Source organism: Ipomoea triloba, chromosome 13 (genome assembly GCF_003576645.1).
Source record: "Ipomoea triloba cultivar NCNSP0323 chromosome 13, ASM357664v1".
Lineage (NCBI taxonomy): Eukaryota > Viridiplantae > Streptophyta > Magnoliopsida > Solanales > Convolvulaceae > Ipomoea > Ipomoea triloba.
The window spans coordinates 988,455-1,000,617 of NC_044928.1; the positions used below are offsets into that span (position 1 = coordinate 988,455).

General features: G+C 33.6%; 1 protein-coding gene across 1 annotated transcript; it reads left to right on the forward strand.

Annotated features, from left to right (window-relative positions):
* The first annotated feature begins 3,925 nt into the window (after positions 1 to 3,925).
* Positions 3,926 to 9,456, forward strand: LOC116002150 (putative disease resistance RPP13-like protein 3). Its single transcript, XM_031242205.1, has 6 exons — positions 3,926 to 7,033; positions 7,146 to 7,308; positions 7,474 to 7,567; positions 7,975 to 8,683; positions 8,824 to 8,894; positions 9,253 to 9,456. Coding segments are annotated over exons 1-2 (3,006 nt in total). The 5' UTR covers positions 3,926 to 4,028; the 3' UTR covers positions 7,147 to 7,308; positions 7,474 to 7,567; positions 7,975 to 8,683; positions 8,824 to 8,894; positions 9,253 to 9,456.
* The last annotated feature ends 2,707 nt before the right edge of the window (positions 9,457 to 12,163 follow it).

A 12,163-nucleotide genomic window follows, 5' to 3' on the forward strand; every position in this document is an offset into this window, starting at 1 on the left:
CCCCCCCCCCCCCCATTTTTTTTTGGAAAACATATAAATTCCCCCAAGCCTTTGATCTAATCCCCTTTGTATTTTTCCCCTCACAATCCCACCAGTAGGAATTCATACACCTTTCTAACTCTTCACAGTTTACACAACCCTTTAGGTAAAAGAAAAACACTCATAGCATAAGTGTGGAGTGCTTGGATTATACATTTGTCCTTCAAAAATGTTGTAATTACAATTCTAAATTTTTAATACTTAATTTGAATCTAATTTATGTCAATTTCTATGATTAATTTCTATACCATAGATGATGATGTTTTGTTCTCCAGGTGTGAGGACATTGATGGTTATTTTTACCGCTAAAAGTGAAGACCTATCGTGGTGGGAGGCCAGTAAAGATGATTTTCCCTTGCTAAAGGTCTATCCTCTTTCAAAAATTGAACATCACCCATCCAATATCTCACAAAACAACAATCTTGCTTCTCCTACCAGGCCCGAACACAGCAACATTACAGTTGGTCATACTTCAAAGTTTGCTACAATCAAAATGGTGGGCTGCGATGATGAGTTCAACGCGATAGTGGACAAGCTGAAGCAACAATCTTCAAACCAAGAAATTGCCTCAATTAGATAAAAATTATATTTTAGGAAAAGTATCAAAAAAAGGGCTTAATAATTATATTACAGCCGAAAAAATTATTCTTCAATTATAATTATAATAATATTATACTTTAAGTATATATGTATATGCAGGATTAGGATTCTCTGTATATATAATATTACCATAATAATTGCACGGGAAGAAGGGAATGAGAATTACCATAATAATTATTAAGGACAAAGGTACAAATAGGCCATTGAACTATTTGGAGGATAGCAATTAAGCCATCGAACTCCAATAAGCTCCAAATTCATCTATGAACCTGTAAAAAAAAAAGAGCAATTAGCCTTTTTAACAGGTTACCAATAGGCTTTTTGTTGATTGGGATGCCATGTGGATTTTTTATTTTATATTTTTATTATTATTATTTTCCTATTAAGCATTTGACCCAAAAAAAAATAAAACATAAAAAAAAAAGAAAAAAACACTAAGGATTTGACCCTCAACTATAGCTTTTTTTTATTTAATTTTATGCTTTTTCTCGCTTTCGCGATTGTTTGTGGTATTTGTGATATTTTTGAATAAGAAAATTATGAACATGAAGGTAATAAGGATGATGAAGAAAATTTCGAAAATATCGCAAATACCACAAACAATCGCGAAAGAGAGAAAAAGCGTAAAATAAAATAAAGAAGCTATAGTTGAGTGTCAAATCCTTAGTGTTTTTTATTTTTTTATTTTTTTATTTTTTTATTTTTTAGGTCAAATGCTTAGTAGGAAAATAATAATAATAATAATATAAAATAAAAAATCCACGTGGCATCCCAATCAGCAAAAACTTGTTAGTAACTTGTTAAAAAGGCTAATTGCTTTTTTTTTTTTTACAGGTTCATGATGAATTTGGAGCTTATTGGAGTTCGATGGCTTAATTGCTATCCCTCAAATAGTTCAATGGCTTATTTGTACCTTTTTTCCTAAATAAAAACTAGGCAATTATATTAAACTAAGGTAAGTATTTGCGAAAAAAAAAAGGTAAGTATAATTTATTTTGTGTCAATAATATTATACTAAGTATAAACATATATATATAGATTATCATAAAAATTACACGGAAGAAAGTGATGAGAATTACCCTAAATAATTATTAGACAATAATATTAATAATAATTATTAATTAGTAAAGCAAGTATATAGTGTTATAGCTTTTTTGTGTTTGTGTGTATATATATACAGATTAACTAGTTCTGGTATCCAGATTATGGCCAACTGTTTTGGCCAGTAAATGAGCAAGGCTATTCTCTGCTCTGATCTGGCCAAATATAATAACTCCGATCCACAAGCTTTAATGACCACACCGGAGTAGGTTTATTAGCTATTACAGCTTTAAACTGTTAAATAAATGTATCACTGGGCTTTGTAATTAAAATATGAACTAAATGGGGGGGATTTGGCATAGGGCTGTGTAAGTAAAAGATTAAGTAAGACGAAGGTCACATGGGTTGGGAGATCTAACATGGAGATGTGTAATTAAAAGATTAAGCTGTAAACATTTTAATGGACACTCGATCTACACTTTCTCCAACCGACACCTATTTTCTCTCTTCGCAACAAAACAAAGGTCAAATTACTTTACAAAAATCTGTCTTCTTTGCAAACCTCTCTTGAACAAGATTTCAAAGTGGGGGAGTGTGATGAAGCAGTGAAAGCATTGGAAGCACAAATGAGAGATGTCTCATTGAACTAAGATTCCAAATAGAACACCAATTCAGATTGTTTTTACGCGGAGAAATCCATGAAACTTAGGCTTTACTCTGCTCAAGTGGCATGTAGTAACTCTCGCAAATGAAAGATTATGAGATTGAGCCTCAGTGAAGGCCGTATTGAACAGATCAGATAGAGTCAATAATACTCACAAAAATTTTTTTTGGAGCACTTGCTCCTTCTTCTTCTTCTTCTTTTTTTCCTACTTCAAATAATTTGAGGGGATAATTTAACTTTTTTCCAAAAAAAAGAAAAAGAAAAAAGAGACAACTAACACCAATGTAGCAATGCAAGTGGATGAACAAGAAGTCAAAAAACATGCACCAATGGGCCATGTGAAAGGAAGACATAGAGAGGTTGCACTAATAATTGATGTCTCTTGTTCATCCACTTGCATTATTATTCACTTATTCAATTTAGTAGTGTGATTGGAAAAACAAATTTTATTTTTAATTAAATAATTATTATAATTATACAAAACGTTTCCTATGTACAAAAAAGTTTGATCAAAATTGGCTTGTTTCCTTCAATGATGTGACATTGTGATTTATCAATGATGTATAGTATTTATATTCCAACAGTATAGTCATTTAAAATTTATGTATCAAGCCATATAGTNTTAATTTAGATTTAGAAAATAAAAACCTAACTACTTATATCGACAAATATAACAACAACGATAATCGAAATTATAAATTAGACCCGAAAACGCGTCTGAAATTAAAAATCAATATTCAAATTCATATGCTGCAATATCCTTTTAATGTGGGAATGACAAAGATAGATTTATAATCTAATCAACTTTGGATACAAACCTGGGAGGGGAACATCACATTAATAGCTTTATTATAATAATAAATTAAGCCACTAACCATATCGCAAAGCAATTAAAATTCTAAATGCCATTTCAGATGAAAAACAAAAATCATGCATTCTTCCAATTGTTCTTTCCGTCACTAATTTTTACTTACAATATAGTGGTAATTCTAACTTTCTACTATTACTAAAATACCACTTCAACTACTAATAAAAAAACCCACTATAACAAATAATTTATTGGGAAATGGGTCCACTGATTTTTGTTTTTAAAAATTTAAATTTGAGTGTTTTTATGAAGTCTTTTTTAGGAGGACTTGTATTTTTCTTTTTCCTTCTTCAAATAATTTAAGGGGATAAGTTAGCTTCTTTTTTTTCCCACAAAAAAAAAAAAAGGAAAACTCGGCCACAACGGTCATATTTTGAATTGAACAGGGGCTGAACTCGGCCAACCCGACAACGCCCAACAATATTAAAACATTGATTTACTTTGTAATATTTTAGATGGGTAATATATTAGGCTATAAATTCGCTAAGGGTTGTAGTCTGAGAATTCTATAAAATAACAAGTAGTTTTTCCAAAAATAAAAATAAAAATAAAAATAAAACAACAAGTAGTCAATATATTATAAACTATTATATCAAATTAAAATTCATTTTGGATGATTCTTTATTGGGTGCTTGATTGATTAGTTGCTTCCAACTCAGATGCAATAATTCATGAAGGACTAAAATTGCAATTTCCCAAAAAAAAAAGAACTTGTCTTTATCCTATACTCTGCTCTGCAAAAATTCGTCTCTCATTTCTTCTCATCTCCACAATTTCAACTTTCTCCCCTCTCTGCAAACTCTTCCATCACTGGCTATGGCGGCTTTTGGTGCTGTAACCATTTTAATGGACACACTCCATCAAAACTTCCTCCAACCCACACCCCTTTTCCCTCTTCGCAACAAAACAAAGGTCAAATTACTTTACAAAAATCTGTCTTCTTTGCGAACCTGTCTTGAACAATATTTCAAAGTGGGGGAGTGTGATGAAGCAGTGAAAGCATTGGAAGCACAAATGAGAGATGTCTCCGTCGAACTAAGGTTCCAAATTGAACATGAATTGAGATTGTTTTACCTGGGGAAATCCATGAAGCTTAGGCTTCAGTCTGCTCAAAAGCTTCTTCCCATTTTGAGTGGAGCAATTAAAGGCGGCATAGAAACTATGGATTTCAATTGTGTGATGGAGATCCTAAGGAAGCACTTCACGCTGCCGGTATCAGGCATGCCGCCTCATATATACAAAAGGGTCAAATCTTTTTGCAGGCAGCATCAACTCTTTCTCTATGGAAAAGAGAATGAGGATGATGAACAAGAGAGCAAGATTGATGTACTGAGGTACTTCATATGGTGCGTGCCGTCTCAAATAAAGAAAAAGGTGAAATCTTGTTTCAGACGGGAAAGGAAAATCGAGAGAAGGAGGTATATGTTGTTGTACAAAGCAGAAAGTGTAATCAGACAAGAACTCAGAGCCTCTTATCTCAATAAATACATGAAACAACGGATACAGGCTACACAAAGGATTCGCCAACTCTTCATCCAAGGAATTAGCCTCACATCTTACATCAAGAAAGACATGTTGAAGGTCAAGAATGCATACCACCAATCCAACAACTCACAGAACAACAATCCTGCTTCTCTTAGAGGGCTGGAACCCGATAACATTATGGTTGTTGATTCAAAGTCTACAATCCAAATGGTGGGCTGCGATGATGTGTTCAACACCATAATGGACAACCTGAGCCAGCAATCCTCAAAACGAGAAATTGTCTCAATTGTGGGAATGGGCGGCATCGGCAAAACCACCTTAGCTAGAAGAATTTATGAAGATGCTTCATTCCTTTCTCACTTTGATCATCGAGCATGGGTTACTATCTCACAGGAGTATAATCCCAGACAAGTGTTCCAATGCCTGCTTTGTTCTCTTGACCCTGCAAGGGCCAGTCACAACAATGGAGATAGCAACTACGAATTGGCTCGTGAGCAAGTATACAGGCTCCTAAAACATCAAAGGTACTTGATCGTAGTAGATGATATTTGGAGTACAAATGTCTGGGATGATTTAATGAGATGTTTTCAGGATGACAATATTGGAAGTCGAATATTGTTGACCACTCGGCAAAAAAATGTGGCCGAGTATGCTGATTCAGGTAATCATTTTTGCCATACCTTACCTTTTTTGGATTCAAATGAAAGTTGGGATCTTTTTCAGAGCAAGCTGTGTAAGAGATTGTCCCCTGAATTTGAAAAAATTGGTAGAGAGATAGTAGACAAGTGCAAAGGATTACCTCTTGCAATTATTGTGGCTGCTGGACTCCTCTCAAACTCTAACCAAACCTTTATTCATGAATGGGAGCATATTGCAAAATGTGTCCCTGCTTTGAGTTTAGATCAGCAGGGTGAGAACATCATTGATTTGAGTTACACCTTCTTGCCTCATCACCTTAAACTTTGTTTTTTGTCATTTGGGTGTTTTCCAGAAGACTCTAGGATGTCTGAAAGTGAGATTGTTTATTTTTGGGTTCCAGAGGGATTTCTAAAGGTTTTGAGGTCTGAGAGCATGGAAGATGTGGCAAGAAAAAATTTACAAGATCTTTTGGATAGAAATCTTGTTTTAATTTTTCGAGATAAATTTGATAAAGAATTCTATCAAATGCATGATGTGTTGCGTGAATTGGCTTTGAGAGAAGCCCAAAAAGAAAATCTTTTATGTTCCAAGAAGGGTTATGATAGAAGTTTGAGGTGGAAGAGAAATGAATCAATAAAGTCTTCCCATATATCTCAACCATGGAGTATCCAATCAAGAATTTGCAGTTACAACAGTATAACTCCTACTATCAACACTACTTCACTGTTTGAGTCTTTAATACTGGAGGGGGTGCATGCACATTTAAAGTTTTTAAGGTCATTGAGAGTAGACTGTTGGGTGATAAATGCCCATAATTTTCTGGCGATTGTGGGTCTAGTGCATCTGAGAAGTTTACGTATTCATTATATTCTTGGTGACTTGAATATTCATTGTGGGTTGAATATTAATTATCTGCCTTTGTTCTTGTTGCGGAATCTACAGAGTCTAGAAGTTTCTGGTTATTCATCATGTGAACCCCTTCATATTTGGGGATTATCTCAATTGAAGATTATTATTTCCGACCGCATTACACTAGTTCCTCCAAGATCGGTTCATCATAATTTGGAGAGCATTAAATATTTGGATTATAGGAGTTGTACAAAGGAGTTGTTCCTGAGAATCCCAAATCTAAGGACATTGAATGTTATTACTAATCATAGAATAAAATGCAAAGCTCCCAATTGGTTTAAAAGTCTTGTCTATTTATATAAAGTGGAAGCACTAGAAGTGCTTTATGTCAAACATGGAGAGTTTAGTACTATTTATTCTATGGAGATGACAAGCCTAGAGAATTTTTGGCCAAATCTTAAGGAGTTAAAACTCTTTGGTACAAAGTTAAAATGGAAAGATATGGATGTTGTTGGTAAGTTGTCTAAGCTTGAGGTCCTCATATTGTATGATGTTAAGGGTAAGAAATGGAAACCCAAAGATGGAGGATTTCGTCGATTAAGATTCTTGAAGATATATTGGAGTCCTCTACAATATTGGGAAGCCACTAGTAATCATTTTCCAGTCCTTGAAAAGCTAGACCTTGTTCACATAAAATTGAAAGAAATTCCTAGTGATTTTGCAGAAATAACTACTCTCAAATCAATCACTTTAAGTGGTTGTTTAGAGTCACTTATATCATCTGCTAAGCGTATTCAAAAAGAGCAAGAAGAGTATGGAAACGACACATTTGTTGTTCATATTTCCTGGTTAGATTTTATGCTACCTTTATTTTATTTTATTTTTTAAATTTAAATCCAAAGTTAAATCAATTTCAACCATTAATTTCTAAATCATAGATGATGATGTTTTGTTTTTCAGATGGTAGCAGCTAGGTTGCCCAGAGGTTGGCAATTAGTGAAGAAAATGCCAAAAATCACATTAGCTACTGCTTTACATTATGCTTCCATGAAGTCAATTCTAAAGGGATCTACCTCTCATTATCACACACAACAGCCTCTGCCATAATTGAATTGAATTGAAGGTGTTTTTGTATATATATATATATATATATATCTTATGTTAATTATTTAGATGAGAGGAAAATATATAAAAGTTGTTTTTGATGACTCATGTCCATGCATGAAAATATGTTATTAAAAGCATCTGATATGATCTGATGCCAATGATGTATCGTTTGCTTAAACAGCGCTAGCTGAGGTTGTCCATGAAGATGAGATGAGATAGATGCAGCCAACACACCACACATCTACTATACAGAGCGGAAGCTCGGTCCCCTGCTGGTACAATCTCGTATCAACAACTTCTATCTATCTTTGTCCACTGCAATATATAAGTTTGTCTGGGCAAAACCAAAGTCACAAATCTTAAAAGATCACAATTGGAATTGAGCAATAAGTTTTATTTGTTGGCTTCCAGTCTCTATGAATAACATTTGCCGAATGTATGCATTTTACATACAAGCACACCAAAACAGTAAAAAACGTAACACATCAGAGTCGTAGCTACCTTGGCCAGTCTGCCTCACCCAAATAAAAGAACAAAGTGAAAGGTGGCAATGTTAATTGAAAATATATATATGCTCATAATAACTGCAAATTCTTGTGATTTAATTTTTATGTGCTTATATGTTTTGACCTGCTTGTACTCATTTGCACTGCTAACATTAGCTATTCTTATTTTCATGAAGAAGAAATTGAATGTTTTGATTTTAAAATCATTGCAAGTGATGGGCTTTCGAATGTCTTGGCAAATAAGGTTAGCACCTTTCGAGCCTTCTATTGATTGGTCTACTACAAGAACTAATGCAACAAAACTTATAGTGTTCACATGTCACTGTAAGGTTGTCTTTCTTTGAGTGTGAATGATACCAACTTGACTAAATAATCAATAAATTGCATGCTCAGCTGCAGTCACGGGTACTGTTAGCATTTAGCATAACTCCCTTTAGGCCTTGACAGGTGACAAATAGCCATTCCCCACCAATTAGGCGTAAGCAAAAGATGTAAAAGATCATACAAAGACAGAAGATATTATTTGATTACAATTGATTCTCTCTCGTTTTTGTTGCTACTGGAACATCAAACAGTGCATATATATGGTATTTATTAAATTATCATATCATTCTATTTTCTCACTCTATTCTCATGTATCTTATCTACCTCAGATTTTAATTTATTTTATTCATTTTATATAAGTGAAAGAGAAGGATATGAGTGTAGGATTTATCTAGGAGATTGTAAATATCTATGGAGTGATAAATTGAATGATAATGAGCTTTCTTTTTTTTTTTGTCTGTGCAAGCATAAGGCGTGTACCTTATATTGAAAATATGGTGTCTATTTACTAAAGTTTGGATGCTGCATTTGTTGCCAAAGTCTCTATGTCATTGTCTTCAGGTAAGGTTATGTTACCCTCATAGAATCTTTTTACTATAAACATGATTATGTAATTATGATCTATTTATTGATTTTTTGTTAGATTTAATTGTGCATTACTTGCCTTTACTCCTTTAGAGCAGTCTTGTTTATTGTACCAGCTACAGGAAGATCATTGGAGCGGAGTCTCTTGCCAGTTGAAGATTCTCAACATGTCAATTCAGTTGCCAATGTGAGTTTCTTGTTTGCCCATTCATTTACCTAAAAATTTTCAACATGTGTGTAATTTTAAGTTCATCTCTGTTTTCATAATCTTTTTTTTTTTTGTGTTCTACTGTGATCTTTTTTTCTGTTTTCATAGTCTTTTTTTGTGTTCTACTGAGATCTTTTTGGTGCTATGTACTATGAACTACTTAAGCTAAGAGTTGCTACCTTTATTTTGACTCTACTATCTGTCTTTCTTTCTTTCTTTTTCATCAAAGATAAAACTCACATATTTGTCATCTGATTAATTATACTTAAGTTATTATTAGTGTGCTTTATTTTTCTATTTTTTGTTGAAACTTATTATTTTTTCTGATTGTTTGCAGCTTGAGTGCACACTTCCCCCTGTGGTTCAATGTTGGTGGCAGTATGCAGATAATAGTTTGGAGAGATGTATACTAGTAGTTTGGAGAATGAATCAGAAGTTAAATTCCAGAATTTTATATTTTGACTTGTTTTAAATTTTCAATTGTATATTCATGAATGAATTCTCTTCAAGTGTATGAAATGTGTATATATTTTTCAACAAATATCTTACCTGCAACAATATATATATATATATATTCATTTCACTATAGAGGGATTCTCTCTGTAATGAAATGAATTTTTTTTTATTTGCTACCTCCCATTTTCTGACCACCAAAGTGGTTAGAATTTTCGACCACCGATGGTCGGAAAATCAGAACCAGCTCGGTTGCTTTGTTGGTCGTTTTTTAGAAAACTTTAAAATGATCGCTATTTTCAACCACTTTCTCCGATAGTCGGAAATAGTGATGAAGGTTTTTCCATATACCTAAATTGGTCGGAAAAGTCGTTGAAGCAGGCATTGGGAATCTGTTGATTTTCAGCAGTGGCATTAGAGTCCTAGCTACCCTGGCCAGTTTGCCTCACCCTAATAAAAGAACAAAGTGAAAGGTGGCAATGTTACTTGAAAATATATATATGCTCATAATAATAGCAAATTCTTGTGATTTTTATGTGCATATATGTTTTGGCCTGCTTGTATTACCTATTACGGTTTTTTGGAATGATTTGAAAGCAAACAAACACTTATTCGTTCCTTTTTGCTTTGTATGTAGGATGTTTTGAGTTGATAAGTTGCGGAATGGAGTAAATTGAGAGTATTGTACGTGAATTGAAGGATTTGGGATGCTACTAGCATGAAGGCAAATCAGGATTAGTGACGGAAACATCAAGGATTTGTAGTGGTTTTGTAAATATAGTTACTCTGATCACAAATCAATCAAGTTATATAGTTGTTTAGACTCAACTTATTAGATGTATCCTCTGCCAAGCTAAGCGTATTCTAAAAGAGCAGCTAGAAACATGTTTCCCGTTGATATTTTAACTATTTTGAGTAAATAACACTGGAAGTCCTCCGACTTTGATGGTATCGTCACTTTTAGTCCTCAACTTTTAAATCAACCACTTTTAGTCCTCCGACTTTGATGGCACCGCCACTTTTAGTCCTCAACTTTTAAATCAACAACTTTTAGTCCTCTTACTTTTTGTTTCTAGCCACCTATGGTCCTTCCTTTACAATTGGACATCTAATGTCATTTTCTCAAGGCCAATTCAATCATTTCATAATTAATGTATTAAGTATTATGTTTCCTCATCAGAATAATTGAAGAAATCCTATTCTCCACTCTCCTTTGTTAACACTAAATTTTGGATCAAATGACTGAATTGCTCTTGAGAAAATGACATTAGATGTCCAATTGTAAAGAAAGGACCATAGGTGGCTAGAAACAAAAAGTAAGAGGACTAAAAGTGGTTGATTTAAAAGTTGAGGACTAAAAGTGGCAGTGCCATCAAAGTCAGAGGACTAAAAGTGATTAATTTAAAAGTTGAGGATTAAAAGTGGCGGTGCCATCAAAGTCGGAGGACCTTCACTGGTATTTACTCTAACTATTTTTTTCTATCAAAAAATTGAAATTACAATGATATGATTCTAATTTTTTAATCCTTAATTTTCTTAACTTTAATCTACCTTTTTATATCGATTAGCTTAATTTCATTACCATAGATGAGGGTCTTTTGGGTTCCAGGGCTGATGACTTTCATGATCAGCTTTGGGTTTAAAGTTCTGGGAGAACATTTGCGAGGAAATCTCTTTTCAGATGTATAACCCTCTTCTTGTTGTTTCTGCCAAGAAGAGCTATAAAATCATGGATGTTACAATTTTGAGGCTAATTAGAAGCTTGAAAGTTTGAGCTTTAGTGGTAGGTTTAGTGTGTGAGAGAGTATATCCGCGTGGCGGATATAGTCTTAGAGGAGTGAACCGAAAAGGAGTGAATAGTAAGTGGTTAATTACGAAAATATCTAGTGTTCGGGAGTTAGTTCAAATAGTTGGGTTGCAAGACATTCAAGAATAACTAGGGTGTGTTTATCCCTGCAAGACATCAAATTTGCAAATTCTCCACTTTCTATTCTACATCCCTGTAAATCTCCCCTACTTTCAAAAATGGATCCCACTTTCAAATATTAAAAGAAATAATCAAATTTAAAAAAAAAAAAAAAGAGTAAACAAAATGTGGACTGGGAGCACAAAAACTGCATCATGACAGATTAGCAAATTCTCTCTCCTTTTGCTAATTTAGCCAATTTTCTCTCCCTTGTCAATACACATAAGCTTAAAATACAATAAAAATTTATTCCTTTCTCTTGTCAGGTAACATTGTCAATGCTAAATTTGCAAGGATAATGGCAGTCTTATTCTTTTTTTTGCAGTTATTTTGCAATGTTTATTTGAATTTCCGGATTAAAAAGAGTGTTTTGTGCTCAGAATGACACAAATACACTTTTTGGAGGAAGGAAAATGAAAAAAAGAAGCAAAAGTTGATCATTTTGTAACAAAAATGCATTAAAAAGGAGCATGGAAGCAAAATCGGAGTAAAACTCGCAAATGACCGGAGCCAGGAAGAATGCTGCGTGATGATGAGTAAAATGGTGATAGTAAAAAGAGGGTGTATATGTTGTTCCACTGAGGATTGGGACTATGACACGTACTTGTATGATATGTAGAATTCTAGGCACTAAAGTCTTGGAATTCACTAGAATCCAAGCAAACAAAGATTAAGCAATGGAAATAAAGGATGCAAATTAAACAAGTGATAAACTATATGATAAAAGAATGAGTCTAGATTAGGGGTATTACTATCTTGATGCACTAACAAATCTCAGAATTATGTGTAGGCCCTGTTTGGTAAATAATCAGCCTATCAGCCAATTTTG

Excerpts from the sequence above, each read along its gene's own strand:
- LOC116002150 (XM_031242205.1), top strand. The coding sequence starts at position 4,029 with ATGGCGGCTTTTGGTGCTGTAACCATTTTAATGGACACACTCCATCAA.